General features: G+C 37.1%; 2 protein-coding genes across 3 annotated transcripts; both read left to right on the forward strand.

Moving 5' to 3' along the window:
* The first annotated feature begins 740 nt into the window (after positions 1-740).
* LOC107592602 (leucine-rich repeat-containing protein 75A-like) lies at positions 741-21,899 on the forward strand. Of its 2 annotated transcripts, XM_016282133.1 has the most exons (5): positions 741-2,489; positions 6,750-6,878; positions 9,866-9,978; positions 18,646-19,371; positions 19,581-21,899. In XM_016282133.1, the coding sequence occupies exons 1-5, from the start codon at positions 2,235-2,237 to the stop codon at positions 19,591-19,593; spliced, it is 1,236 nt and encodes a 411-aa protein (XP_016137619.1). In that variant the 5' UTR covers positions 741-2,234; the 3' UTR covers positions 19,594-21,899. The 2 variants fall into 2 exon arrangements, with proteins under 2 accessions (XP_016137619.1, XP_016137618.1); XM_016282132.1 differs by having other exon boundaries at positions 18,646-21,899.
* A 1,060-nt stretch (positions 21,900-22,959) lies between these two features.
* LOC107592606 (adapter molecule crk-like) lies at positions 22,960-25,967 on the forward strand. Its single transcript, XM_016282143.1, has 3 exons — positions 22,960-23,529; positions 24,047-24,615; positions 24,849-25,967. The coding sequence occupies exons 1-3, from the start codon at positions 23,310-23,312 to the stop codon at positions 24,984-24,986; spliced, it is 927 nt and encodes a 308-aa protein (XP_016137629.1). The 5' UTR covers positions 22,960-23,309; the 3' UTR covers positions 24,987-25,967.
* Positions 25,968-27,430: the final 1,463 nt, after the last annotated feature.

A 27,430-nucleotide genomic window follows, 5' to 3' on the forward strand; every position in this document is an offset into this window, starting at 1 on the left:
AGAGGACAACAGGAACTAGACTTTTTCACTGGAGCACATTATAGATTATGGACTGGTGTTTTAGCAAGAACGGATGATTTAAAGTTAAAATGCATTTATGATGGATTTGTTTCTTACTAACATGCAGCTTTTCACTTCATGATGACTGGAGCCATGTGGACTATTGTGCTGTTTTTATCAGCTGTTTTGTCTCTCATTCTGACGGCACCCGTTCACTGCAGAGGATCCATTGCTGACCAAGTGATGTAATGCTAAATTTCACCAAATCTGTTCTGGTGGACAAACAAACTCATCTACATCTTGAATGACCTGAGCCTGAGTACACACACATTTTCATTTTGGGTGAACTATTCGTTTAAGTGTTTTATAACTTTTTCAATACCAAATTTTCCATATAAGAACAAAAAAATTGATGGCATGCCATGTGTTAAACACCAGATGTCAGTAAAGAAAGGCTAACTATTAACGTAGTGTAGCCTACAAGTCAATCATAAAAAATTACTTGAGGAGAATCTATGACTACGAATATACAGGGATATGCCCAAACGTATGAATGATTCTTTCGTTTCCTTTAAAGAACTGAAATTCCCCCTATAGGGCAGAACTGGAGCAGTCCCAATAGCGACCATCTGCTCCACTTGGTTTGCTGTACCAGCAGTGGTGCATTCTCGACTATAGATTGAAACACAAGTGGAGGATGTTGCCGACCGCTCCACCCCTCCCACACAGCCTGCGTCCAGACCCAGCGCCTCTCCGCTCCATCTGAGTGATGAGAGACCGTTCAGCCGCTCTCCTCTGAACACACCCTGCCCTCAGACGGGACACACCTGGGGAGAGGTCGTATCAAAGCGGGAATGAATTCGACATGGCACGTTGTAGCAGTGAACAGTGATATTCCTGCGGGCTGCGTGGAAGAAAATACTGGAATGACTTGAGCGCGGAGGAAAACAGTGACGGACGACGTAAATATTGACATGCCCTTGCTCACAGCTGTACTGCTCGCCGTCGACTAAACTCATCGTGTGTGTATGAGAGACTGCGGAGGAACTGCGATGTTAAACACGCACTAATAACGACTGAAATAAAAATACGTGCCGAAAACGAATCCGTAAGGTCGTGCTAGAATTCCGGACTGTGAGAGTTTCGTGAGGTTTGCGGGACTGCTCTTCTTTAATCTGCGGTCATGCCGCAGGCTTCATCAGACTTGTTCCCTACCTGAGGGAATCGAGGATTACTGGAGTTTTTGACAGAAGAGATCATTTATGACCTAATTGGGCTGAAATACGAGTAGTTTGGAATGAAACACATGTTTTGCCGCCTTATAAAAATTCCTAATAATTTTGCGCGTGCAAACGGAGGATTCTAAAGAGAGTAAACAAGCGTCGTTACACGTGTCACATGTGAAGGATGTAAAAGTTGAACGTTATGTGTAGTAAAGCACAGTTTTGGTGGGAAATTGGATGAGAAATGTGCGCAGTGGAGTCAACTTTTTAAGTAATTTTCTGAGCGTAATCGGTTCGTTTCGCGCAACCCTAACGATCTTTTTGCGCCCGTAGCGCGATTAACCGTTAAGACGTTTTAAACAAAACAAAACTATTTTTGTGACATATTTGTGATGTGTATATCCATGGTAATGTGAGAAATAACGACAGTACAGTGTTTTATTGATGCACACCGCCCGATACAAACATCGCTCGAGCAGCTGTTGCTATGGTTACCTATGCAGAGGCGTTTTCTGCTCGCGATTGTAACGTTTGTGGTTACTGAAACGTTGTTCGAACGCTGTTGAAACGTATACATGCTTATGTAAAAATACATTTTTAAGACCCCCAACTTTCCTTTGGGGTGATTCATGCCTTAATTAGGGGGTTTGACAAACCTCCCCCATAATTTAAACCCTGCGAATGAGCACTTTGTGAAAAAGATTTTACTGAAATACCATTGGATGCAAGTTTTTATAATTTTATTATATAAATTCACATTGATCTTAATGTAAGTATATTTTCTCTGCCAGGTGAGAGATGACAGGTGTAAGGTGAGCAGAACGACTTTTAAAACACTGTTCTCCAATAAACTTTATAGGAACGCTAAGGCTTATTTCTTATTTTCATTCGTTTCTTACAAAATGTAATCTCACATACAGTTAAACGACTTTTAATAGTTAAATGTGAAATCATTTTGAAAGTATGCCCAATCTGGAGGCCCTTTTCCAGGGTGAGAATCTGTAAGCAAACATGGGAGCGAAGCAAACAAAGGCTGCAGGACAGGAGGCAGGATCGAGCCCTCAGAGCACGGGATGGAAACGGACCCCCACGAAAGAGCGAGGAGACATCCTTACTTCTATAATGTTGAGGTCAGGAGACAGACTGAGGAGCAGCGGGACTCCTCCTCCCTACCAGCGGCGCATCGGGATGATACAAGAGATGATGTTGATGGCAAAGCAGGGGAAACACGATGAGGCGACAGAGATGCTGAAGACTCTCCGGCAGGTACAAATAGCACTCCATGTTTCTTGTATAGGTTAGATTAAAACTCAAATAAAGGAAGAAAGTTGTCAGACTTCTCTCTCTGATGAGTTCTTGTCCACCACAAGTTGAATGTCAGCCCTGTTATCCATTAGTGTACCTGTCAACTTTTCTCAATTTCTCAGACAGCACTTGAAGAGCTTTTGTGACAAAATATTGTGGCAAGTGGCAAGAAATCAAATCACTAATATTATAAATTAGGGGTCGACCGATTATCGGCGCCGATATTAAGCTTTTTCTGCATCTTCAAAACCAATTTGTCGATAAAATAATTTAAAAGCATTTAAAGAAAGTTTTTGTCAGAGCCCTTATTATTTAATGAAATAAATTTTGACATTAAGTAAAATTTTTACACCAGACATATATATCGGTTCAAAATATCGGTTATCGGTCTACTTTATCTGTAATAATCAATATCGGCATTGGCCCTGAAAAACGCATATCAGTCGACCCCTATAAGAAATTATGTTCACTCTGGTATCTAGCCTATATAAATTTGACTTCTGCAGCTTTTTGTTTGCATATGTCGGACCACCGTGTGCCTCTCAGCTGGTAAACAGAGGCCCCAAAACATTGGACTCATTGACCTGATTTGTAATCTGTACCCCATGCAGAAACCCCATTTTTCTTTACAGCAGAGAGAATCATTTGTTGCAATTGGGCTAAAATGTCAGTCCAACACTGGTCTGGTGTTATTTTGTAAGCTGTTGAAAGACATAAACTCTTCCTCCAAAACACATCATTACTGTCAGATTTTATACAGTGCTGATACAGACATATCTGAGATACAACAAGACTTCTGGCTGCAATAGTATCCCAGCTCTTTAGATTCTGCATTTCACAGAATTCCATGCTATTAAGACAGATGCCCATTTTACAGTCCTGTGAACCTGTGAGAACAGACACAGCTCAAGCTGGCTGAAGAGTAATACTGCACTGCATAAACACCAACTGTTTACTTTGGGTAGTGATTATGGATGCTGTCAGTAAGTGCAGTGCTCTTCTTTATATCGAATGGCTGTCTCAGATTGATAGTAACTCTGTTTGTCTCAGTACCAGTAATATCAGGTTAGTGTAGATGGGTATATGTGACCAGAACTCTCCCCATTACTATATTTTGATCCAGCTTTCAGCAGGGATCAAAGACAGAGTTGATGGGGATTTCTGATCCTCCATAAGTTGTAAATGAATTGTTGGGTGACTGCTGAACAAACTGCAGGATTTGTTCTCTAAAGGACATTGTGAAAAAGAAGTACACTTATGGAAATAATATAACTTAAAAGAGTAATATATTTAAAAGATACTTAAATTTTTAATATAATTCCGACTGGATTCATCTGAAAGAAGAAAGTCAGATACACCTAGGATGCTTTGAGTGTGAGTAAAATACAGGCTAATTTTCATTTTTGGGTGAACTAACCCTTTAAATGCAAACTGAATGTAATGTTTTAGGCCTGTTATTTACAATCAAATGAAAGTGTATTATAGTTTAAATTTATATTAAATGCAATTAATTAATAACTCTTGCTTTTTTGACAAACTTAGGCCTTAAGTACATCTTTATATGTAATTAAATAATTGCGTCTCTTGTCTTTGAAATATAGCAAGGTGTACTAATTTACTAACAAGCATTATGGTAAACTAAAATACACTTTAATGTAATTTCTATTGAAACTTGTATGTCATGTATTTAAATATAATGGTGGATTTGCAATTTAGTACATTTAAATTATATTAACTTTAAATGTAATATAAAATGTGACCCTGGACCACAAAACCAGTCTTAAGTCGCTGGGGTATATTTGTAGCAATAGCCAAAAATACATTGTATGGGTCAAAATTATTGATTTTTCTTTTATGCCAAAAATCATTAGGACATTAAGTAAAGATCATGTTCCATGAAGATATTTTATAAGTTTCCTACTGTAAATATATCAAAACTTAATTTTGGATTAGTAATATGCATTGCTAAGAACTTAATTTGGATAACTTTAAAGGCGATTTTCTCAATATTTAGATTTTTTTGCACCCTCAGATTCCAGATTTTCAAATAGTTGTATCTCGGCCAAATATTGTCCTATTCTAACAAACATTATATAATACATCAATGCATCAATACATCAACAATACATCAATGAAAAGCTTATTTATTCAGCTTTCAGATGATGTATAAATCTCAATTTCGAAAAATTGACCCTTATGGCTGGTTTTGTGGTCCAGGGTCACAATTTACACACTACAGTTATGATAAAAATGATAATCAAGTACTTTAGATGTGCTATATTATCAACACATCAAAATAAGTGTAGGCCTACTTTAAAGCATGACAAAAAATTAAAATGTAATGATTTAAAAATGTACTTTACAACTTTTAATTAGAGATTATTACAAAGTGCACTTTTTAAAAGTGTTAAGAAACATGAAATTGTACCCTCTTTAAGTACCTTTTATTTAATTAATATTACATTATTTCCAAGTACAGTTTCTTTAAAAAATAAACCTTTACGATTTGAAGTACACTAAAAGTGCACATTCAATACAATTAAGTGTACTTTTTTTCACAAGGGGAAGATTTTTACCCCAAGTAAATGTGAGATTGTTACTGGAATGCATTTGCAGTGTATCCCACAATGGGGGTTAAAGCATATAATGAGCAAGAGAGTCAAAGGAAAGCATCTCGTGTCCAGTGGTTACCAAGTGCACCTTGTTGCCCAGAAACCATGAACATGGATGGGCCTTTGATTAAATGGAAATCGATTAATCAAGATTCTGCTCCATAGAGGGATGATAATGATAAACCAAGGGTTTTGCTCAGTGTGCACAGTTTAGGTCCGGGGTTTTAGTGTTAGAGAAATTCATTATAAAGTTTGTTATATGTAGTGACATAAAAATTATTCCGCCTTTTTCCTTAACAAAGACTAACCTTTCCTGAGCTTATTCACTTTGTCATACTAATAACAATTTGTTTCATTCACACCCACCCATTTTCCGTTGGTTTGCTGTTGATTATTTAGCTCTGGCTTTAAAGCCCTCACCCCCACACACATTTGCAATTTTTTTAATTGCTGATCCCCCTGGCTGCCCTTTTGCTTTACAGATCGCAAATGTTCGATAATGTAGATTAACTTTTCCTTCAGTTTGGCTTGTTTTGCAGAGTTAAAGGTTTTCTCTTATTCTGTGCTGACAACAAAGTCTGTTCACTTTCTAGACCCACATTTTGAAATTTAATTTCTATGATTTCAGGAACATTGTTCATGAACATCATTGTTAGGAGGTGTATATAAATGTGGCATGCAGATGCACATTTATTAGAAATAAAAAGCTTCTTAGATGACATATCAAAGTTTCAGAATAATGAAATAAGCTTTAAAGGTGAAAGTTCACCCAAAAATGGAAATTTGTGGAAAATATACACAAACACAGGCCATCCTGACATTCTGACATTTCTTCATCAGAATAGATTTGGAGAAATTTCGCATTACATCACTTGCTCACCAATGGATCCTCTGCAGTGAATGGGTGCTGTCAGAATGAGAGTCTAAACAGCTGATAAAAAAAACATCACAATAATCCACTAGTAATCCTCCAGTCCATCAGAAAGCAAAAATCTTCACAAGTAATAAACAAATCCATCATTAAGATGTTTTTAATTTTAAACCATCCTCTATCAATAATATTGCTTTCTCCAATGACAAAGTTGTTCCATCTGAATCAGAAGAGAAATGCACAGATCAAGCAGTGTTTACAAGCGAAAACAGTCTAAAACAGTTCTAAACAAATATGTCTATGGATTTGGATGTGAGAGGACAACAGGGGATGGACTTTTTCACTGGAGGAAGCGTTGTTATGGATTATGGACACATTTTTTGGCCAGAAGTAACAGTATAATTTTAAAATGCCTTAATGATGGATTTGATTATCACAAACACGCAACTTTTCCCTTCACAAGACTTTAATTGATGGAGTCGTGTGGATTACTTATGGATTATTGTGATGTTTTTATCAGCTGTTTGGACTCTCATTCTGACGGCACCCATTCACTGCAGAGGATCCATTGGTGAGCAAGTGATGTAATGCTAAATTTCTCCAAATCTGTTCTGATGAACAAACAATCTTATCTACATCTTGGACGGCCTGACGGTGAGTAATTTTCATTTTTGGGTTGAACTGCAAGTCTGTAGTTTTCATTCTCTTGACCTCCCAGTATTGTGACTTTTTTTCCAGGATCTGGGAATGGAGTCAACCTCTCTGGACGATGTTCTTTACCGCTATGCCAGTTTCCGCAACCTTGTGGATCCCATTACCCATGATCTCATTATCAGCCTGGCCAAATATATTCACTGCCCAAAGACGGTATAGTGCTTCTGTGATTTGTGACATGCACACCTAAACACACGCACACACACATACCATTTCTGTTCTATTTCTGTATGTTTCTTTTATGTTGTGTAACGTTAATATTTAATGAAAAGTACCTTATAGCACTGCTTGGACGTCATAGCAGAAAGAAGTGCAAAATGAAACTACCATTCCAGTGCAGTGAGCGTTAGGATGAAATCCAGTTTCTTAAGCATGTGCAAGTCTCTGATGAGAGGCAGAAGCAGAGATGAAGAGAGCGGAGAGGGTAGAGACAGAGGGATGTGTATTCGCAGATGAGTCACACACACTAAAGACCAGTCAGCCCTCTTCCAAGACTGCTGCTGCTGCTGCACTTAATGAAGCAAGTCAGGCACAATATCACACCACTAACTCCCTGCTCAGCTCCTATAGAGAGCTGCACAAACACCTGACCTCCACCAAAAACAACAAGGATGTCGCAGACTGTTTTCTTTACACTGAGCTCATCATCTCTTTTCTCATGAAATCTGTCAAGAACATGTCCTGGATTTATTTCACCCCAAAATCAAAAGAAAGAAATATAAAATTATATTTTGCTTAAAGAAAATTAATTAATATTATTGTATAGGCTATTATGTAGAGAATTTTATATATCATAGTAGTATCTGTATTGTAGGTTCTGAATTACAGTTCAAATTGCAGTTCAGTAATTACATTCATCAAAAGTGACATTTACATTGTTACAAAAGATTTCTGTTTTATGAAAAATTTTATATTAATGTGTTTCTTTTTTTACTTGATATTCATCAAAGTATTCTGAATTAAAAAAAAAAAAATCCAAATCATGTCTTCCAAGGAAATATTAAGCAGCAAAACCGTTTCCAACATTTATAATAAGAAATGTTTCTTGAGCACCAAATGTTTCAGGGGAAACACCCTTAACAGATGGCCAGTCCTTGACCTGCACTTTATTATTAAAAAAATTGAGAACCAGCCTTAGAAACATGCATATGCTATAACTTTAACTAAGCAGACATAATAAAATGTCAAGTAAAAGTGGGGAGAGTAAGAGTTCGAACTAGTGCGTAAGGTGACATTTTCTCTAAGTGATGTTTTTGTAAGTAGTGATGGAGAGAGACAAAGTAGAGACGAGCTCAGTGATGTGACGAAAGGAAAGCTGGGCTGTCTGTTACACTCTCGGAGCTGTCAGAGCCCGCTGGGTGTATAATTACATTACCAGGGGGCCCACTGTCTGTCTGCAGGTGGATGCGCACCAGAGCTGACCAGCCATGAGGCTTTGTTAATCTCACCGTCAGCAGCCAATAGGCTTTACTAACACATAGTTTGTGTGTTTTTACAGACATAGTTCTATCTTTGATCCACTGCAGAGGTCAAGGTCTGGCGCAGCAGAGATGTGATGGCCAGATTGATTTACATATTGATGTTTCCAGTGCGGATACAGACACCTGAGCACAGACAATGTGTCCTTGATGAAATACTATGTTACTGTTATCTTGGATTCCTGATAAAACAAATGTCATTTGGCCCAGTGCTAGTACTTGAAACTACAGATAATTGGTAATCTAGTCATGTATGAGCAGTGCCCTCTCATTCACTGAAGTGCACTGGACCTCATTTATTACCTGAAGCAAATCAATGTAATTCCAGTAATAAACCTCTGTACATTTCATTTGTGATTAATGTGACAAAACAATATTACAGTTAATGGACAACCCCCCCCCAAAAAAACCCTCATAACTAGGATTTCACCTTTGCAGCTCATAATAATTAATTGAAATGTGTTCCAATATTACAGCCAGTGTTGTTTTAGTATTGTTTATATACTATTTAAGTGTTTTAATATTCTGAATGAGCTTTTATTTAAATATTTTCCGTTTTCTTTTTCATTTTCATTTAAGTTTTAGTAATTTTATGTGCTTTTGTCATTTTTATTAGTTTTGTGATTTTTAAATACTTCTGTTTAGCTTTCATTTCAGGTTTAGTTTTAGTCATTTTATTACTTAAGCTTAAACTTATTTTATCTCAGTTAGTTGCCAAAGGAAACATTTCAAGTTTTTCCAATTAACATTTATATTTTTTTTATTTCAGCTTTATTTCTATTAACAAAAATTATTTGTAACGTTTTAGTTTTAGTTAACAATAACTCCACTGATGACAGCATGTTGGTTCAGATTAAATTATGGATTCATGATGTATTGGTTCTGTATTAGAGACATTTTTTCTTTAAATACAGTGGCATCAGACGGTATTGGATATTTAATTGTTTTTATATTTAGATTACCACTGCAGTCATCTTTGAATTTCTATAGTTTATTATAATTAATCAAGAATATTAAATATAATCTTTACCAAATCTCAAAATGAGTATCCATGTTCATACAAAATCTCCCAATTAATTCTGAATTCACAAAATAGTATAGAATTGTAATATTTATTAGCCATCTATTGGTTATCTTCCAGAATTGTAACATCAGTGCATCCCTAGATTTAATTATTGGCAGCCCTGCAGGAGTATGCAGTGCTTTTCTTTTTCTGTAACTTACGTATTAAACATTGGCAGAAATCGTTTCTGTCTGGAGGAGTGTGGCAGTTACTCGAGGCAGTGTGTGTATGAGTGTTCGTGTCTCTCTGCAAATTGAATTGCTTTAGGCAGTGATGAATGTGAGTAAAAATAATAAAGCTTTTCAGAGATAGCCATACAATACATCAATATGTCGCTAGTACATTACATGCTTATGCATTTTACCAAATCACACACATACACACTCACAGAACCTCGGATGACCTAATGATAGAGCCAGACTGTGTTTGTGACATGTCGGTCAGTCCATATAGCTTTGCTCCTCTGTCATCATAAATGTAAAAAAAAAAAAATATTTTACCTTGAGGGCTCAGATATCCTGATCTTCTGCCAATCCCCATTAACCTGCTGTGTGTTACATCTGATTGATTTGATCTCTCTCTCTCTCTGTCTTTATCAGGAGGGAGATGCTTTGGGTGCCATGGAGAAGGTGTGCCGTCAGCTGACCTACCACCTGAGCCCGCACTCCCAGTGGAGACGGCAGGGGCTGCTGAGGAGGAAGCCACAGGCCTGGTGAGAAAGCAGAGCTGACAAGTAGAGATTGGGTCTCAGATTTAGGCAGTGAGGGCACATGCTGCCTTACTTTCCTCAGTACAACAATAGGGGTTTTTTTTACAGCTCAGTTTGCAGCGTTTCGCTTCTTGTTTATTCTTGACTTGTCTTTCTTCTCAGGGTTCCCATGGTTGTGGAAAACCTGATAAGAATTTAATATTTAAAATTAGTTGTAATATTAAAAGTAGATATTTCTAGTTAATATACATTATTCTAGTTATCACATACAAAAATGTTCAAAAGTTTGGGCTTTAATGATCTCTTATGCTCACAAAGGTTGCATTTATTTATTTGATCAAAAATACAGTAAAATCATGGTTTTCTAATATGTTTTAAAACGTAATTTATTCTTGTAATGGTAAAGCTGAATTTTCAGCATCATTACTCCGGTCTTCAGTGTCACATGATACAGAAATCACTCTAATATTCTGATTTGGTGCACAAGAAACATTTCTTATTATTATGAATGTTGGAAACAGTTGTGGTGCTTAATATTTTGTGAAAACCATTTTTTTCAGGATTCTTTGATGAATAGAAAGTTCAAAGGAACTGCATTTATTTGGAATAGAAATATTTTGTAGCATTATAAATGTCTTTACTGTCACTTCTGATCAAATTAATGCATCGTTGCTTATTAATTTCTTTAAAAAAAAATCCTGACCCCAAAACCTTTGAACACTGTTTGCTGAATATATGCTTTATCTTATAATTACTTAATATATGCTATCTAAAATATGTAATATTGTATAAATAATAAATAATGATATTTTAAAAGTCATGTAAAAGTAATGAGCTTCTGTTATAAATATTTGTTCAATATGCAGTACATTTTCAAATATTTGTTTGGCTACATAGCTCTTCTGTAGGGTAAAACTTGCATGCAAGCCATATTATTGTACGGTTTGTGAATCATTCCTTTAAATGAATTATTTTTAATGAATCAGTCACATTGATTTACAAATGATTCACTGATTCATTAGCAAAATCCTTATCCACGAAGGGCCATTAATGTTGGCCATTAATGTTTCCTATTCTGGTTCCTTTTCTTTTTCCTCTTTTTTTCCTTTTTGTTTCTTTTCTTATTTTCTCTCTGATGTCCAGCTCTCTCCTGCCACATAAGTACTTTCATTTCACATGAAAGCATTGCATTTAATGCTACATTATAAATTACATTGATGCCTGTATCCCTTCAGCCCACACACAGTAGCCTAGTGGCTCACAAGTGCCTCACTTTGTTCATTTATTAAAGTGATTAGTTGGTTTAAAAATGAAAGGCTTTCCGAATTTGCAGAGCAGGCAGTCAAAATGATTCATCGCTTTGCCAGTTGTTTGTCCGTGTACTGATTCGTCAGCACTTAGGGATTAATTATGATTTAAAAACCGCATGGCTAATGAAGCGTTTCGTATGAGGATTGGGTTCTACAGTTCTGATGTCCCCAAATTGTTTTAATACACAATATCGCATATTATATCCCCAGAACAGCTGTGTATACCATCCAAATCTCATCACCTGTGAATTGGCTCCTCAATGGGGCTTTCAGCACTTTCTTCTCTGTCCATTGATGATAAGAGCTGTGTTTATTCTGCAGAGTGAGTCAGTGAATGAAAGAGCAGCCTCCCACTGCGTGCCGTGTTTTTTTTTGCTAACACATGGTTCTGTGGTGTAGACTCATACTTATGTGGCTCTTTTCCAACTGCCATTAATATAGTCAAAACACAGACCGTGTAATGTGTAAATGAGGAAATACTAGGCTCTATTTATTTCCTGTGTCGATGGATACACTTTAGATTAGCTGACGCTTTACACTGTTCCCTAACTTATGTATGCAAGGATAAAACAGCTGAACTCCCCTACCGCAGTTCGTTCTCTGCATCGACTGCTTTGGTTAAGCTGGAACGTGAAGGCATGTGTTCTGCATAGACCGGATTCGATACCTTCTTCTTTTTATCCGCTCCGGTTGTGTCGTCTAATCCTCACCGGGTGCTTTTTGTTGATGGAGCACTGCTGTTTGTCTGAGTCACACCACACACGGCTCTTCATTTGTTACGCTTATGTTCTGTACTGTGTGACGTGGGTTATTGTCACAGATGCAGCTGTTGGGGTTTAAAAAGGGAAGTGTTTCTCAAACAGCATTCTCTCCTCTCCTTGGGCGTGTTGCCGATGCTTGTGTGCCTCTGAGGGTCTCCTTATTCTCTGTTTGAACTTCCTCAAGCGCTTTTGTTTGTTCTGCCTGAACTCTGAGTTTACTGATGTGATTTCATCAGATCGGCAATAAAGGGATTGTCCAGTGGAAATAGGAGCTCAAATAATTTCACAGCCTGAAGGTGCAAAGTGCAAACAGGACAGAAAACAAGGCAATAGTTCAACTAAAATGAAAATTCAGTCACTATTTTCTTAAATTCTTGTGTTTCAAAACCAGATTTGATATGATATGATATGATTTTCTTTTTTTCATGGATTACAAAAAGAATAATTTATAGCAGAATAAGCAAGCTGCTTGTTTCTATACAATGAGAGTAAATGGTGAGTGCACTGCAGATTTTCAAGTGAAAACTTTCAGTGAATAACAATAACAATATTGGTCTGTTTCTCAAACAAAGCTCTCATATGGTATTAGAAGACTTGTAATACAGAGAACATTTAGTGCAATTGAAAAAGGTTCCATGGATGTTGAAGGTTCTTCATGGAACTAAAAATGTCGATAAGGAAACTTTATTTTTAAGAGTGTATATTAAATGTGAGGTCTGAAAGAGCATCCTATATTTTACTTTGGAAAAATTCAGTAATGTCAATTTATTATTATGTATACTATTATTTAATAATATTATTTATATTATTATTATTATTTATTATAATATTATTTAAATATTAATTAATATTTTAAATTAGTTTTTATTTTCATATTTTCAGTTTTCATTTTAAATTTAGTATAAGTTTTAGTAATTAAATGTGCTTTTGTCGTTTATATTAGTTTTTGTAACATTTCTTTTTAAATTTAATTGATTTTTATTTTGATCACTTTTATTTCAGATTTATTTCTAGTAATATTGGTACGTCAACTTAAAATAATTTAACTGTAATTTTCATGTTTCTCATCATTTTATGTCTCCTTCAGTTACCCTTCTCTTTCTCTCTCCCTTAATGATTCCACCCTCTTTGCTCTAGTAATAGCTAAGTGCTAACATGACCTTAACCTCGTCCGCCGGTCAGACTGAGACAGTCTCTCAGACAGGTGTCCCATTTTCTTTGAGAGATTTCACACGTAACAGATGTTGGGCTGCGGTACGTGTGTGTTTATGTGAGTAATGCATTGCTCATAGTGTGTGTGCAGTTTAATCTATGTGCCTCCAGTGCAAATATTTACACTGAAGCTACATCAATTCTGATGTGCAATTCTACATATAACCGGAGGAAATTATACATCTGCTCCGGATGTGTTGTCTGTTAGTTTATCCAATAACATGCATTTAACTTCAACTTTTATATACGATAAAGTTTATTTATTAGCACAGCAGTATACGTCAAAAGTTTAGCACAGATGAGTCCAAATCTGTTTAATGCAGGTGTGAGAAAAAGACCTGAATGTTTGCATTTGTTTGGGGCGTTTTTCTTGCTAACAGTATCACACACTCTGACTGAATATAATATATTAGTCGACAGTCAAATTGCTTACTGCAAATGGAACAATATAAACAGATCTTTATGAACACAAGATATCTGAAAGCTGTATTATTTGGATTGCTTCTTCGAAACAAAACCTGTTAAGTGGAATCTAATATGCCATAGACCTACTACTACATGACCTTGTTTCATGGACTGAAATGTGAAACGCATTGTGCACGTCTGGTCTGCATGTGGTGAAGCGTCTGCAGTCCAGTGGAGACCCTTTAGTCCATAACAAGCAGCCCACGGCTGTCAGGAACCGGTGAGGAATGTCTCTCTCATCTCAACACAGGAAGACCGGAGCTTTCTGGATCATCATGTCCAGAGGCGACAGTGTTTTATCTAGCTTTAGCATATGATCTGCCTCCATAACACCCACATTAAGAGCAAACTCACTGGTTTTTGATTGCTAGAATTGTGAGGGGAGAAGAAAGATAGAGAGTTGTGTTAAACGAAAAAGGGATTTGAGAATATAAAACAGGAGTAGATGAGGGTGTGGAATAAGGGCTGTTGTGAAATCATACTGTCATCTCTCAGGCATGTCTGCTGAATTCGTTCTGCCTTCTAAATTTTCCCTCCTGTTTTTCATCCCTCTATTTTCTCCTCATATGATCTCTTGAGTCCTTCTAATGCCGCCTCAGATTACCTCACAGTTCTGCCTTTTGCTAGTTTTTCAGTGACTTAAGCTCTCGTTTCGTGCCTCTTTCTCTCTTGTTGTCTTCCTGTCCTCTTCTGCTCATGCTCTTTACTGTCTGAGAGCAGAAACAGCAGGTTTCTAATGTGGCGTGATGATGAAATTGTAATAGGCTATTGATATTCATTCCTGCCCTGTTCCTTACAGCTTTCTGCATCTCTGGCTTTTTCAATTTCATTCCCTGTCTCTTTTTATTCAAGCAGCGACTTAGACATTTCATTTGGCACATGGCAACTACCTGCCTCCAATTAGTGGTATCTTTACATTAATGCTTTTTTTATTGATTTGCATAGCCGTCCAGACAACTGTCATGTCAGAGTCATTGATGCCTGAGAGGAAGGGTAAAAAGGAGCTGTTTGACAAAGGAAATTGCTTGAACTCAGCTTTTAAAATTCACATAAAGTCATTACACGGAGAGCTTAAAGCTGCTGGCATTTTGCACGAAAAGGGTACAAAATTTGACCCGAATGTCAAATGTTGGATGTCAATCTCAGGAAGTCAGCTAAATATTAGTTGTTTTCGTTTTTATGCTATGTTATATATTATGTTTATATTATATTTTTTTAAGAGTAAAAAGTATTTATAAACATTGAGAAAATGGACTGAGATGATCCAAATTATGTGATTTATTATGTGAAAATCTCATACAGTAAAATGTAGTCTTAACAAAATAACTACATATTAAACAAACAGATTTTATTATAATTAATTGAATATCAGCTTAACAGATCAGGTCAAAATCATGATTTTTGTATGATTAGGATATAAACCCAAAGCAATGGGAGACCAAAGTGTACTGCAGTCATGAAAAGTGCTTGCTATTTTAAATGATAGAATATTTTGTGCATCATACTAAGCAACATTTTAACTAAAAACGAATCCTTGCATCCACTGCAAAAGAAGGTTTATTTCAGGCTTTATTTCAATGATGGTATTCCTTCATTTTGCTCTGATAGTCACACAGTGCTGACTTTTCAGTGTGTTGGAGATTAGAGCAGTATAATGATAGACTCTGCACTTAATTGGTCATAATTACCACAATTATTATCCAAGAGTCTTCAACATATTATCCGAGGGTCTTAGGCCATTTTTATTGACCTACATTCAGGGTCGGTAAGATATTTTAAATAGTTTTGAAATATGTCTCTTATGCTCACTGAAGGCTGTGTTTATTTGATCAAAAATACAGTAAAACAGTAATAAAAATTTAAATTGTATTCATTCCTGTGATGGCAAAGCTGAATTTTCAGGAGTCATTACTCCAGTTGGCAGTCATATCAGTCTTCAGAAACCATTCTATATGCTCAATATGCTCAAGAAACATTTCTTCGTATTATTATGTTATTCACTTCTTTATTTAAAAATATCTTATTGACCCCAAACTTTTAAACAGAGATATATTCCAACTATGTAAATGATGGATTTGCAGTAATTTTCTTATACCACTTTTTATGTTCAATAGAAGACTGATTTTCGGGGTTGGGTGTTTGAGTTTTCCTTTCTTTTCCTCTATGACAGAATGTGAATGAACTGTAACAATGCAATACAGTACGGCACGTCTCTGACACCCTCCCACCCACCTGCTGCTCTTCAGTTTGATTGTAATTGAAAGGGTTTATTTCTGTAGAGCTGCGGATGAGAAACTTCAACCTTAATGTCTTAAGTCAAATCTTTGTTCCAATCTATCACACTGACATAATAACCTGATTTTATTTACAGTCACAGGAAAGACGCTGCAACTGAAGGGTTTTTAACAGCACACACCTGCTGATAATTAGTCTTGAGTGAAAAAAAATGCAAATGATGGGAGTAAAGACTCCATACTAACCAAGAAATCGAAAATGTAGATTTGTTTGTCATTCTCTTTTTTGCATTGTGCAGCATTTTTCATTCAAGGGGTGATTTAAATTACAGATACATTAAAAAGCTACATTAAGTAAATTAAGCATTAAGTAGATTGCTAAATCTCTGATTACACACAGCCTTGTATATCCATTCCTGCTTTCTAAGCAGTCAAAAGCTGCTTTTGTGTCATATATTGCATATGAAAAACAGATCATATGCAACCAATGATTCCTCAAACCAGAGAGATATTTAAGCAATTTTGGCAATTAAGAGTTTTTTTTTTTTTAATGTAAGAGCAGTGTAAAAATTATGTAAAAGCTTATGAAATTTTTGTCTTAAAGGGATAGTTCACCCAAAAATGAAAATTACCCCATGATTTACTCAGCCTCAAGCCATCCAAGGTGTATATGACTTTCTTCTTTAGACGAATACAATCAGAGTTATATTTAAAAATGTCCTGGCTCTTTCAAGCTTTATAATGGCAGTGAATGGTGGTCCAGATTTTGAAGCTAAATAAAGTGTGTCCATCCATCATAAAAGGTGCTCCACACGGCTCCGGGGGATTAATAAAGGCCTTCTGAAACTAAGCAATGCGTTTATATAAGAAAAATATCCATATTTACAATTTTATAAACCATAATCTCTAGCTTCCACTAACTGTTGTACGCGTGTTCACGAGAGAGTGGCATTTCATTTTTAGGTGAACTATACCTTTAAGTTTTATAAGTCACATGGCGAATGCCATTTTGCTAAAAGATAAGTTTAATTATTTCAGCTTGACATCCCTCCTTCGTTAATGAGAACATTTCGAAATGATCAAATGCTGAGGAGAGAATGTAAGTGGGTCAGATGCATTCAGGGTGAGATTGCTGAGAGAGGGAAAGGCTTTTTCTCTTAGAGAGCGTGGGATTCGGGATCCTGGCCAGTAATATCAGGAGAGTTGATATCCTGTTCTGGTTTAGCCATTTCCTTGACTTTGCTGCTGTTTTATTTGCTAGGTCAATGACAGGATCAGAGTGGGGCAGGAAATATATCATTCAGAATGAGCATAGCATGTCAAATCAGGATGCTTATTATTCCTCTCTCTTCCTCAAATGCCAGTTATATAAAAAGATAAATGCATGTCCTGGTGTGAATTAGCAGCGGCCACATTATGAATTAGTATTCTTGCCATTTCTTTTCTCGCTTTCACTCTTTCTCTCTTCACTCGCACACTGGCAAGCTGTGGTGGCACACTGAGCTTATTATGAGTCTACTGCATGTGCAGCGGTTAAAGCAACACATTTGTTCTCTTTTACTTATTAAATCAGCTTCTCTTCCTGCCTTCGTCTTTTGTTCCCTATATCGCTCCATTTATCTATCTCTCATAGGTTATTAATCCATATTTGACAATAACAACTGACATCATGATTAAATTAACTCTTAAATTCTGTGTTGTTTGTATTTCCAGGGGCTGTTTTGAATCTGTAATAATGCATTTACAGAAAATGAATCCTTTCAATCAGATCTCAATTCCCCTCAATAAGCTGATATCCTGAGTCTTTGATAGTCTCTGAGTTTTAATAAAATGTTAAAGCTGGTATGAGTTTCAATAAATTAAGCTGCATAGTCTATTCTTTTATTATTATTATTATTTTAAAATGTAGTTCCTCAACCTTTCTAAAGCCCTTTTTGCTCTACTCATATAAGTCAGTTTGCTCCTGCCCTACATGTCTTCTTTAGACACTAATGACTGTTACGGTTACTTTAGCAATTTCATGTGCTTCCATTTGTAAAAATCTGGTACTAGAATAGTATGGATGAGAGTTATAATAGTCTAATTATAATACATTTTATACAATGAATTTTGTTGCCACAGGAAATGTCCATGCCAAACAGCATAGGGTTCTGGAAGAGACCATTTGAATATGTGAGCAGAGCTGCTGTATGTATGTAGGATCCAACATTAAGTTGTTGCCACACCTGCCAGTGTCAGTGACTTAAGATAACTTAATGGCCATACATATTCTTGCCACAATAATGTTCATAAAAATAAACTGTATTTTTTATTTGTATTTTAGTAAAATAATTATATATATATTTTTAAATATTAGATTTATTTATTTGCAGCATTTCATGTGTTGTTTCATGTTATGTTTTTTATTTTAATTCTACTGTATATCAGCACAGGGCCAGATGATCATTTTTGCCACATAATGTTTCAGTTCCTAATGAAATTACCAGCTAACCAGCAAATGTGTCCTAGTTTTATTAGTAAACTCTTAGAATTTGTAGAATTCTTAATATTTTCTTTCCTTCGGTTCATATTTAATTAGGTTCATATTTTCTCTCCTCCAGTTCAGATTTATAAAATGCAATAAAAAGTGAATTCCCACACCTCCATACACATTATTATTCTTTATCTGCTTCTTTTTCTCTTTCTCAGTCTGAAATCAGTTCTTTCAAGCCCTCCATCCAGTGGGACATTAGAACTGTCTGGCATCCCTCTTGGAGTGAAAGACATGGAGCGTCTCTGTGCCTACCTGCATCACCATGCATCCCGCATCGGCAGCGTAGAGATGGGCTTCACCGAGCTCACAGACGATGCCTTCCTTCTGCTCCTCCCTACGCTGGCGTCTCTTCCCCGCCTTGAGACTCTGGCCCTCAATGGCAACAGGATGACCCGTGCTGTGCTCAAAGAGCTTACGGACATGCTGAAGGACCCGGACAGCTTCCCCAGCGTCACTTGGATCGACCTGGGGAACAACGTTGACATCTTCTCCCTCCCACAACCATTTCTGGTGAGTCTGCGCAAGCGCTGCCCCAAACAGGGCAACCTTCCCACCATCCTGGAGTTCGGCGAGAGCCAGGCCAGTGAGCCAGAGGGCAGAGTGGATGAAGACGATGCAGATGATACAAACAGGACAGAGAGTATGGGAGAACTCAGATCTGAGGTAGAAGAAGAGATTGACGGTGAGATGGAGATCGAGGACATGATGGAGGAGTTGCGGGACTTTGACAGGGAGGTGCAAGGCAAGGAGGATGAGGACGATAGTATGTGGACCTTGGAGGAGCAGCGGCTGGTAAAAGATCCAGTTGCAAAGCGGAGCAAAGAGAAGAGGGTGTTCAAAGCAGAGGGCGAAGAGGACTTACAAAGCCAGTCTTCCCATCTGTCCTGCTCCAGCCAGTCACAGCACTCTTCTGGAGCCATCGAGCCTTTAAGAGAAGACTCTGTGCCAGACCAGTTAGCATGTCCTTCGAACAACCCTACCTGATTGAAGCCACTGTGTAATTTGATTAGAGTCTGGTCCCTTTAAGAAAAAGAGAAAGCGTGACAGGCTTGTTTTCAGACTGGGTTATCCATGAAGTCATGCGATTCAGAAGGGTTTTATAGGGTTGACAATCACAGCGGTTGTCTGTTGTTGCAAAGGAGAAAAGAATCACTTGTGAGGTTACAAAAAATATCAAATGTACCTTCTCATTCAGGTTTTTCCCTTCACTGTCATGTTAATGTGTAGATCCAGTCACAAAGCAAATAAAAGGGGGTGAAGAGGACTTACAAAGCTTTTTGCTCCAGCCTTTCACAGCACTTCTCTGGAGGCAACAAGCCCTTAAGAGAAGACTTTGTCCCAGACCAGTTAGCATGTCATTCGGGCAGTCCAACCTGATTGAACCCACTGTCTAATTTGATTTCTGAGTCTGTAACCTTCATCACTTTAAAAAGAGAGAATGGTAGGAAGGGCGTGATGGGCTTGTTTTCAGACTGGGTTACATGTGAAATCATGGGCTTCAGCAGGTTTTAAAGGGAAGACAATCATTGCTGCTGTCTGTTTTTGAAATGAAGAAATTAATCACTAATGAGGTAAAAAAAAAATAATAATCAAATATACCTTGACATTCAGGTTTCCCCCTTCACTGTCATAAAAATGTAAAATATCCACAAATTGGAGCAAAGAGAATAGGGCGTCCAAAACCAATCTTCCCATCTGTCTTGCTCAAGCCAGTCACAGCACTCCTCTGGAGCCATCGAGCCTTTAAGAGAAGACTTAGTCCAAATACATTTAGCATGTCATTCAGACAACGCTACCTGATTGAAGCCGGTGTTTTATTAAATTAGTGTCTGTAAACTTCGTCCCTTTAAGAAAAAGAGAAAGTGTGACTGGCTTGTTTTCAGACTGGGTTATTCATGAAGTCATGCAATTCAGAATGGTTCATCATAAAAAATAACCATCATAAAAATATCAAATATACCTTCTCATTCAGGTTTTCCCCGTCATCATAAAAAATAACCATCATAAAAATATCAAATATACCTTCTCATTCAGGTTTTCCCCGTCATCATAAAAAATAACCATCATAAAAATATCAAATATACCTTCTCATTCCGGTTTTCCCCGTCATCATAAAAAATATCCATCATAAAAATATTAAATATACCTTGTCATTCAGGTTTTCTCCGGCATCATAAAAATGATCCATCATAAAAAAGATCAAATAAACCTTCTGATTCAGGTTTTGTCATAAACCTCTGTGAACCTCTGTGTGCCTATGTGCCTGTTCAAAACCCTGCTGGAGAAGCGTGTGTGTGTTTAGGTGCACATTTAGATCAACATGCTGGATATAAGCAGATTGGTTTGGATGTCATGAATTGGTGTGTCCATCCATGCATCTGACTGTCACAAGCATCATGTTCTCTCCAGCAGTGGAAAACAACCTAAATTCTATTCAATATCGTCCATTGAATATGCATGTCCCAGGTTTTAGGTGGATGGGACGCTGATGAGCTCAGATTAAGTGCCCCTAATTTATACAGTGGAAAACCAAAATTTTGTCACAATGTTGGCCCAAAACAGTATGTTTGATTGATACAGAGCAGTGGGACTGAAGCCAAAGAGAAAAGACTCACTCCACAGAAAAAAAAGTGTTGTTTGGCTATATGATAGTGATAGTTATTCTGTTGTTGCTGCTTGACATGGATTTTGAAGTCAATGTAAGGTTTCTTAGCTCTGTTCTTTAAAATAGATCCTTTAAACACTAAAATGATATTAAGATTTTGTTTCTATTTATCCACTGTTATTAAATGATAAAGGTATTTCAAAGTATAAACATCTATTTAGTGCCTAATTAAAATGTTACATTATTTAAATGTAATTCAAGCTAGTTCTAATATGCCAGTAAATTAAAAGTATTGTTTCAAAGACAATGTATATTTGATTAGACAGATTTGAAAACAGTTGTTTTATTTCATTATTTAAAATTACGTAATAGAGAACTAGGATTTATTATATCCCTTTGTGTAATATCATGCTTGCATGCGAAAATCTTGTTCAGTGTTATTTTAAGTAAAATTAGCTCCCTCCCCGAATGATGGTTTATAAAATTAATTATTAAGCCTAATTAAAGGAAGCTCCTGTAATAAAGTTAACCAATATATTTCAGATTATCATATCATTTTATTTTGGTCACCAGGTAGCCTCAAAAGTTCCTGCTGTTTTTCAAAGCCATACTTCTAGACAAGTTCTGCCATTACAGAAAGGGTATTATGATGATAAAAGTGCACTGAGGAGCTATGATCAATGAATTTTGTCAGTATTTCTGTATTCCCAGAATGGTTAGCAAATAGAATGCTCTATGGATGACAAGGAACAGCAATATGTGTATATGATTATTTGTAAACAAAACAAAATGTATTTGACTGTTGGCATCAAAATCAATAAACCTTTAAGAAACATACAATTAATTTATTCGTTAAACAGCACATACAATGTTGGACTGTTAGAACTCTGGTAAAAACAATAAACAGGTAAACGATTGCATTGCGTTTGTGCACCGGATCATTGAGCTGTAATTGAACGGGACTGCTGGAAGGAGGACCGTAAGCTATCAGTAATCGATGTCGACACCTAGTGGTTGGCAGTTCATTCGTGCGTGGACTCGCTTGTTTTATGTAAACTATAGTGTTTACGTACTTCCGTTTCTTTCCTTTTTGCAATTTACAACACAAACGACCTTAGAGTGTATTAGCAAACGAGGCTATTAATTGTTCGATAAGAAAATTCGTTTATAAAAATAAGCATGGACCAACAAGGCCTATAAAAATACAGTTTAGACTGCTGGAAATGTAAATCGGTAACTCTTGTTGTTAATCATGATCTGGTTTTCAGTTGGTCATTGGCTGGTAGACCATCAGCAACAAACAAGATACTAGCTGGTCAATAAAGCTGGACTGGGAAAAATAGCTGGACAGCCATGGACTTAATGACCATCCTGGACCAGCTATAAACCACTGGACTGAACTGGATTTTCTTTAGCGACTATAGTGTTTTTTGAGAAACTTTATTTAAAGTTAAATAAAGAGCGGAAATTCGTCTTTGACACTGGCCAGAAAAATAATACATCCACTTACATACATACACACATTATCAAACACAGCTCAAACAAATTACTAAAACTATGGATTAATAATAGTATGAATACGAATATCATTAATCGTGTGGATGTAAAGATGTAAAATGTATATATATATATATATATAATACATAATATACTTGTAAATAAATGTAAATATGCTACTAAGTTAATTAAAACGAAACCAGGCGTGTTCATATAAAAACCACAAATTATGTAATAAAAGTACATACAATTGTAAAGTATTTGCAACAGTCAATGAAACTGCAGGGACTATGGCCTCTTTTTCAACATTGACCGCATCAATATGGCAACCTATAGGCACCGTCTGAATCGACTGTGTTATTGCATCACTTCCGGGAAATAAGGTCAAAAATTGTTTCCCTTGTCCGCCATTTGAAATATTTGAACTTCCTTGTGACAACTTCCAATGTACGTTTTGGTTTACACTGAACAATTATCAGAGGATCTGGGCGAATAGTCGTAGTTTTTGTGTCTCGTGCACGTTGGGATCCCGACGTCGGCTGTTTTCTTACCCGATTGGAACAAAAAAGCGTAGAAAAGTGTGCGAATGCTGCGCGTATTCGAAACGTGTTCAACAACGGAACGCGGTAAAGTTTTTGCATGAGTTGAACGCTGCTTGCGGATAAGGAGAGGCGAAGGGAAGGCCTGTGAAGCCTGGGCTTTTTTCTTGCGCTAGTCATGGCCGGAAATTTTGATTCGGAGGACCGAGGGAGCTGGTATTGGGGCAGATTAAGCCGGCAAGACGCGGTTTCGCTGCTCCAAGGGCAGAGGCATGGAGTGTTCCTGGTGCGGGACTCGATCACTATTCCCGGGGACTACGTGCTGTCTGTGTCGGAGAACTCCAAAGTCTCTCATTACATTATAAACAGCATCAGCAGCAATCGCCAGTCCGGACCAGGTAAGCGGTGCATGTAAATATACTGCCAACGACGGGACGAAGAAAAACTGCTTTAGCAAAACGCATAGCAGCTCGACGAGAAACTTGTGTAACATGGTTAGTCTACGTTACTACGAGCAGTTCTGCACATTCAGTTTGCGTCATTCTAGTATTACGTAGTAATTTAGCATTCTCTGTTACACATAATCGGTTATCTTTCGATATAAACCGTATTTTTTTGGTCCAGTCATTTAGATAATTTAGACGTTTTATCATGTAATGTGAATCATATATGTTTTTATGACAAAACACTCACTTTTTTTGCTTGTAGACGCTGTATGTGCAGTAATAACGCAGCTTTTCCCCTGGTTTGAGCATAAAAATGTGTGGTATTTTCAAAAATAGTGATGTTTAGACAACAATAATTGTAATTGTTTTAATGATTATTTCCACTATTTAGTGAAGACTTCATAGACTAAGGTTAAGCAGATCTTATTCGTCCAGCCATCATTTGTGCTTTCTTGCTGTCATCCTGCAGGACTCGCTCCTCCTCGGTTCCGTATTGGAGATCAGGAATTTGACGCCTTACCTGCACTGTTGGAGTTCTACAAGATCCACTACCTGGATACCACCACTCTCATTGAGCCCATCAACAAAGCCAAGCACTCGTCCTTCATCAGCGTCAATGCAGGAACAGGAGGAGCTCCTCAGAGGCTGGAAGAGGAGTATGTCCGAGCCCTCTTCGACTTTCCCGGCAATGACGACGAGGACCTTCCGTTTCGAAAGGGCGATATTCTAAGAGTTCTGGAGAAGCCGGAGGAGCAGTGGTGGAACGCTCAGAATTCAGAAGGCCGTGTCGGCATGATCCCCGTGCCCTATGTGGAGAAGTACCGGCCAGCCTCGCCAACATCAGGGGGGTCTGTTGGAGGATCTGGAGCTCACGGCAACTCTGACGGCCACAGTTCTCAGTCTCAACCTGTGCTTGGCGAGCCAGGTCAATATGCCCAGCCAACATCCTTACCCAATCTACAGAATGGTCCAGTTTATGCCAGGGCGATTCAGAAGAGAGTTCCCAATGCCTATGACAAGACTGCTCTTGCTTTGGAGGTAACAAATTTAGCATTTTTTGTATTGCACAGTATTTTAGTTACAACACAGTCACAGATGACTGATTTAGTACATTAAAAATGTATTTTTATGTAGAATTTTGTGAAATATAACGTTTTTTTGGCTTTGGCGCCTCCCAGTGGAACTGTAATTCTCTGTGTTTAAGTTTGTTATTTTGTGCATTGCCTTTAAGTATTTCCTCCATTTCTGACACACTTGTCTTGTGTTGTTAGGTTGGCGACATGGTGAAGGTGACCAAGATCAATGTAAATGGGCAGTGGGAGGGTGAGTGCAAGGGAAAGCATGGCCATTTTCCCTTTACCCATGTTCGCTTGCTGGACCAGCACAATCCAGAGGATGAACTGAGCTGAGAGAGCAGACTGTCTTCCCTAGCAGCCCTTAGATGTACACTCACTTACATACACACACTTCGGCTCCTCACACATCCTCACTACTGCCTTTTACCTGCCCGCCTCGTCATTACCTTGTGCCATTGTGTCTCATGCCAACATTCACAGAACTTGCAACAATTCCCTTATTAGATTTTATGCAATAATTGAAGATATTTACCAAGTAAACACTAAAGTCAGCACGCAACACCATACACTACAGAGAGAGGAGCATTAGTGTGTGGCTTCTTGTGAACTGAGAAAAGAGGAAGAAGCCTGCTTGGACTTAAAACATGAGCAGTTTGGTGTCTTAACAAGGGACTGTTTCTTGCTTTGAATGCGGTAGCATACACTACTTGGTGTCCTAGAACACAGCAGCATTCACACTACAAATCATCTACTACATGAAAATATTCAGAAATGCAGATTCAAACATGCTTCGAATAGTTTAGTCTTTTTCATTGGCTTGTCATTCATTACTGGCTCAGCACCGGTCAAACATGTCATGAAGCGGATTCTATTGGGGCGGTACACTATATAAAAGATGGAGTAGCCCGAATCCTCACCACATTGTTTTATTTATGCACAACATTTCTAATGTATACAAGATGGGCCATGCATCATTATTCACTACCGCTACGTAACTTTGTTTTACTACATTTTCATTCTATATTATCAGGAAATGCTACTTTCACCTTTATTGCTGTACTTCGGAGTATTACACTAAATGCAGATTTGTTGAACGTGTAACCCTAATTTCTAATGCTAGACTCGATATGTCAACATAAGATAGACTTAACTGATTTTTTTTGTTGTTTTTAAATAAAAAATCCAACATTGTGACTTCCACTCAAATTAACTAATGTGTTTACACCAAAACTTCCCTTGCCGAGGTAGAAAATACAGTAAGTGGTTGTTGTAGCGACTCTACTACGACTCTCCAAAACTACTTTAATATTAGATAAAGATATTTCTAAAACAACCCAGCTGTCTTTACAGTAACGCAGTAGAATTTTATGAAGTGTCACATTAATGTGCAAAGCCTAACATGAAGCCTCAAACGTGTTTTGCTCAATTGATTTTGCACATACGAGTAGCCTTTATCTATGATTGGTTTATCTGGCTAATGATATTTGTTTTAAAACATCGGCCTCCATCATGCCTATATTATATATCAATGCAGAAATATAGTGCATTTTGTCCTTTAATGCCCAAGTAAGACGTTGTTTTCCTAATTGCCTGCCTTAATTGCAGATTGTTGTCAATGACCAAATCAGCATTGTCTTTAGCCTAATTAGTCAAATGTGGGGAAGAGTGGAGTACATTTTGTTCAACCTTGCTGAAACGTTTCTTTTAACCAACTTCCATTACTAATGACAGAGAATAGAAATCAAATGTCTGTGGACAAATGTATAAATTATAACGCTAATAGACAGGCTACCAAAACACTGTCAAATGTTAATGTTTTTACCTTTATTTGTTGTTACTTTTAAAAAGGAAAAGTTGACTAACTTTGGTAACAATGACAATCACCTGGGGCCTGTTTCATAAAGCAAGTTTACCAAATAAGCCAGGCTTATTTCAGTTAGTCAGACTTATTTTGAACCAAATCAACTGACAATAAGTCAGACTAACGGAAATAAACCTGGCTTATTTGGTAAACTTGTTCTATGAAACAGCCCCCTGGAAACTCTTCTGTTATGTCACATCTAAATGTTAGAAAGCTATGTCATGTATGTGTGTAGGTTAGCTGTATGTTGTCATGGTGTGACAGCAAGCCGGCCATGTTATGTAATTGTCACTTAAGTCGTAATTATGAAGGACTTTGATGTTCATGATCTGTCTTATTAACTGTCTATGTTTCAGTCAGAAATGACCTTGATGAAATTAGATCACTAAAATCAGTCACAAAGCAAAGCTGGAGTCTTTTAAGTCTGAACTCTCACCTGTGTCCTGTGAGAATGATTTCACCTCAAAACACACCACTTTCATCTATGACTGAGTTGAAAGAGTAATCACAAGTCATGTCTGTACATTTTAATTGTACCCAAAGTATTATTTTTAGAACCTAAATATCAACACAGTAATTTTGTGAAATTAATCTTGTTATCCTTTATGTGCATCCAAGTCTGTCAGAACAGTGTTTTAAGTCACAGAAAAAATCCTACGTTTTTGTTACAGTTTTATTCCTGTACATGAAATAAAGTTGACCCCTATAGTAATGCTACTCAAACCTTTTACTTTGCCTCTGTCAGTATTTTCATGCCTTTACATTTATTACTCTATTAAGAGCATCAACATGATGGAGAGGTTACCGTTTCATTATTCTATTATAGTGTCATTTTTTTTTCTTTATAGAATTTTCAGAATCAGAATGAGCTTTACCGCCAGGTATGTTTACACATATGAAGAATTTGTTTTCGTGA

This window comes from Sinocyclocheilus grahami, unplaced genomic scaffold (assembly GCF_001515645.1).
Source record: "Sinocyclocheilus grahami isolate Dianchi unplaced genomic scaffold, SAMN03320097.WGS_v1.1 scaffold155.1, whole genome shotgun sequence".
NCBI lineage: Eukaryota > Metazoa > Chordata > Actinopteri > Cypriniformes > Cyprinidae > Sinocyclocheilus > Sinocyclocheilus grahami.

Coding starts and splice junctions, on each gene's coding strand:
- LOC107592602 (XM_016282132.1), top strand. CDS start 2,235: ATGGGAGCGAAGCAAACAAAGGCTGCAGGACAGGAGGCAGGATCGAGC. Junction 2,490..6,749: donor TGCTGAAGACTCTCCGGCAG/GTACAAATAGCA, acceptor CTTTTTTTCCAG/GATCTGGGAATGGAGTCAAC. Junction 9,979..18,645: donor AGGAGGAAGCCACAGGCCTG/GTGAGAAAGCAG, acceptor TCTCTTTCTCAG/TCTGAAATCAGTTCTTTCAA.
- LOC107592606 (XM_016282143.1), top strand. CDS start 23,310: ATGGCCGGAAATTTTGATTCGGAGGACCGAGGGAGCTGGTATTGGGGC. Junction 23,530..24,046: donor CAATCGCCAGTCCGGACCAG/GTAAGCGGTGCA, acceptor GTCATCCTGCAG/GACTCGCTCCTCCTCGGTTC. Junction 24,616..24,848: donor AGACTGCTCTTGCTTTGGAG/GTAACAAATTTA, acceptor TTGTGTTGTTAG/GTTGGCGACATGGTGAAGGT.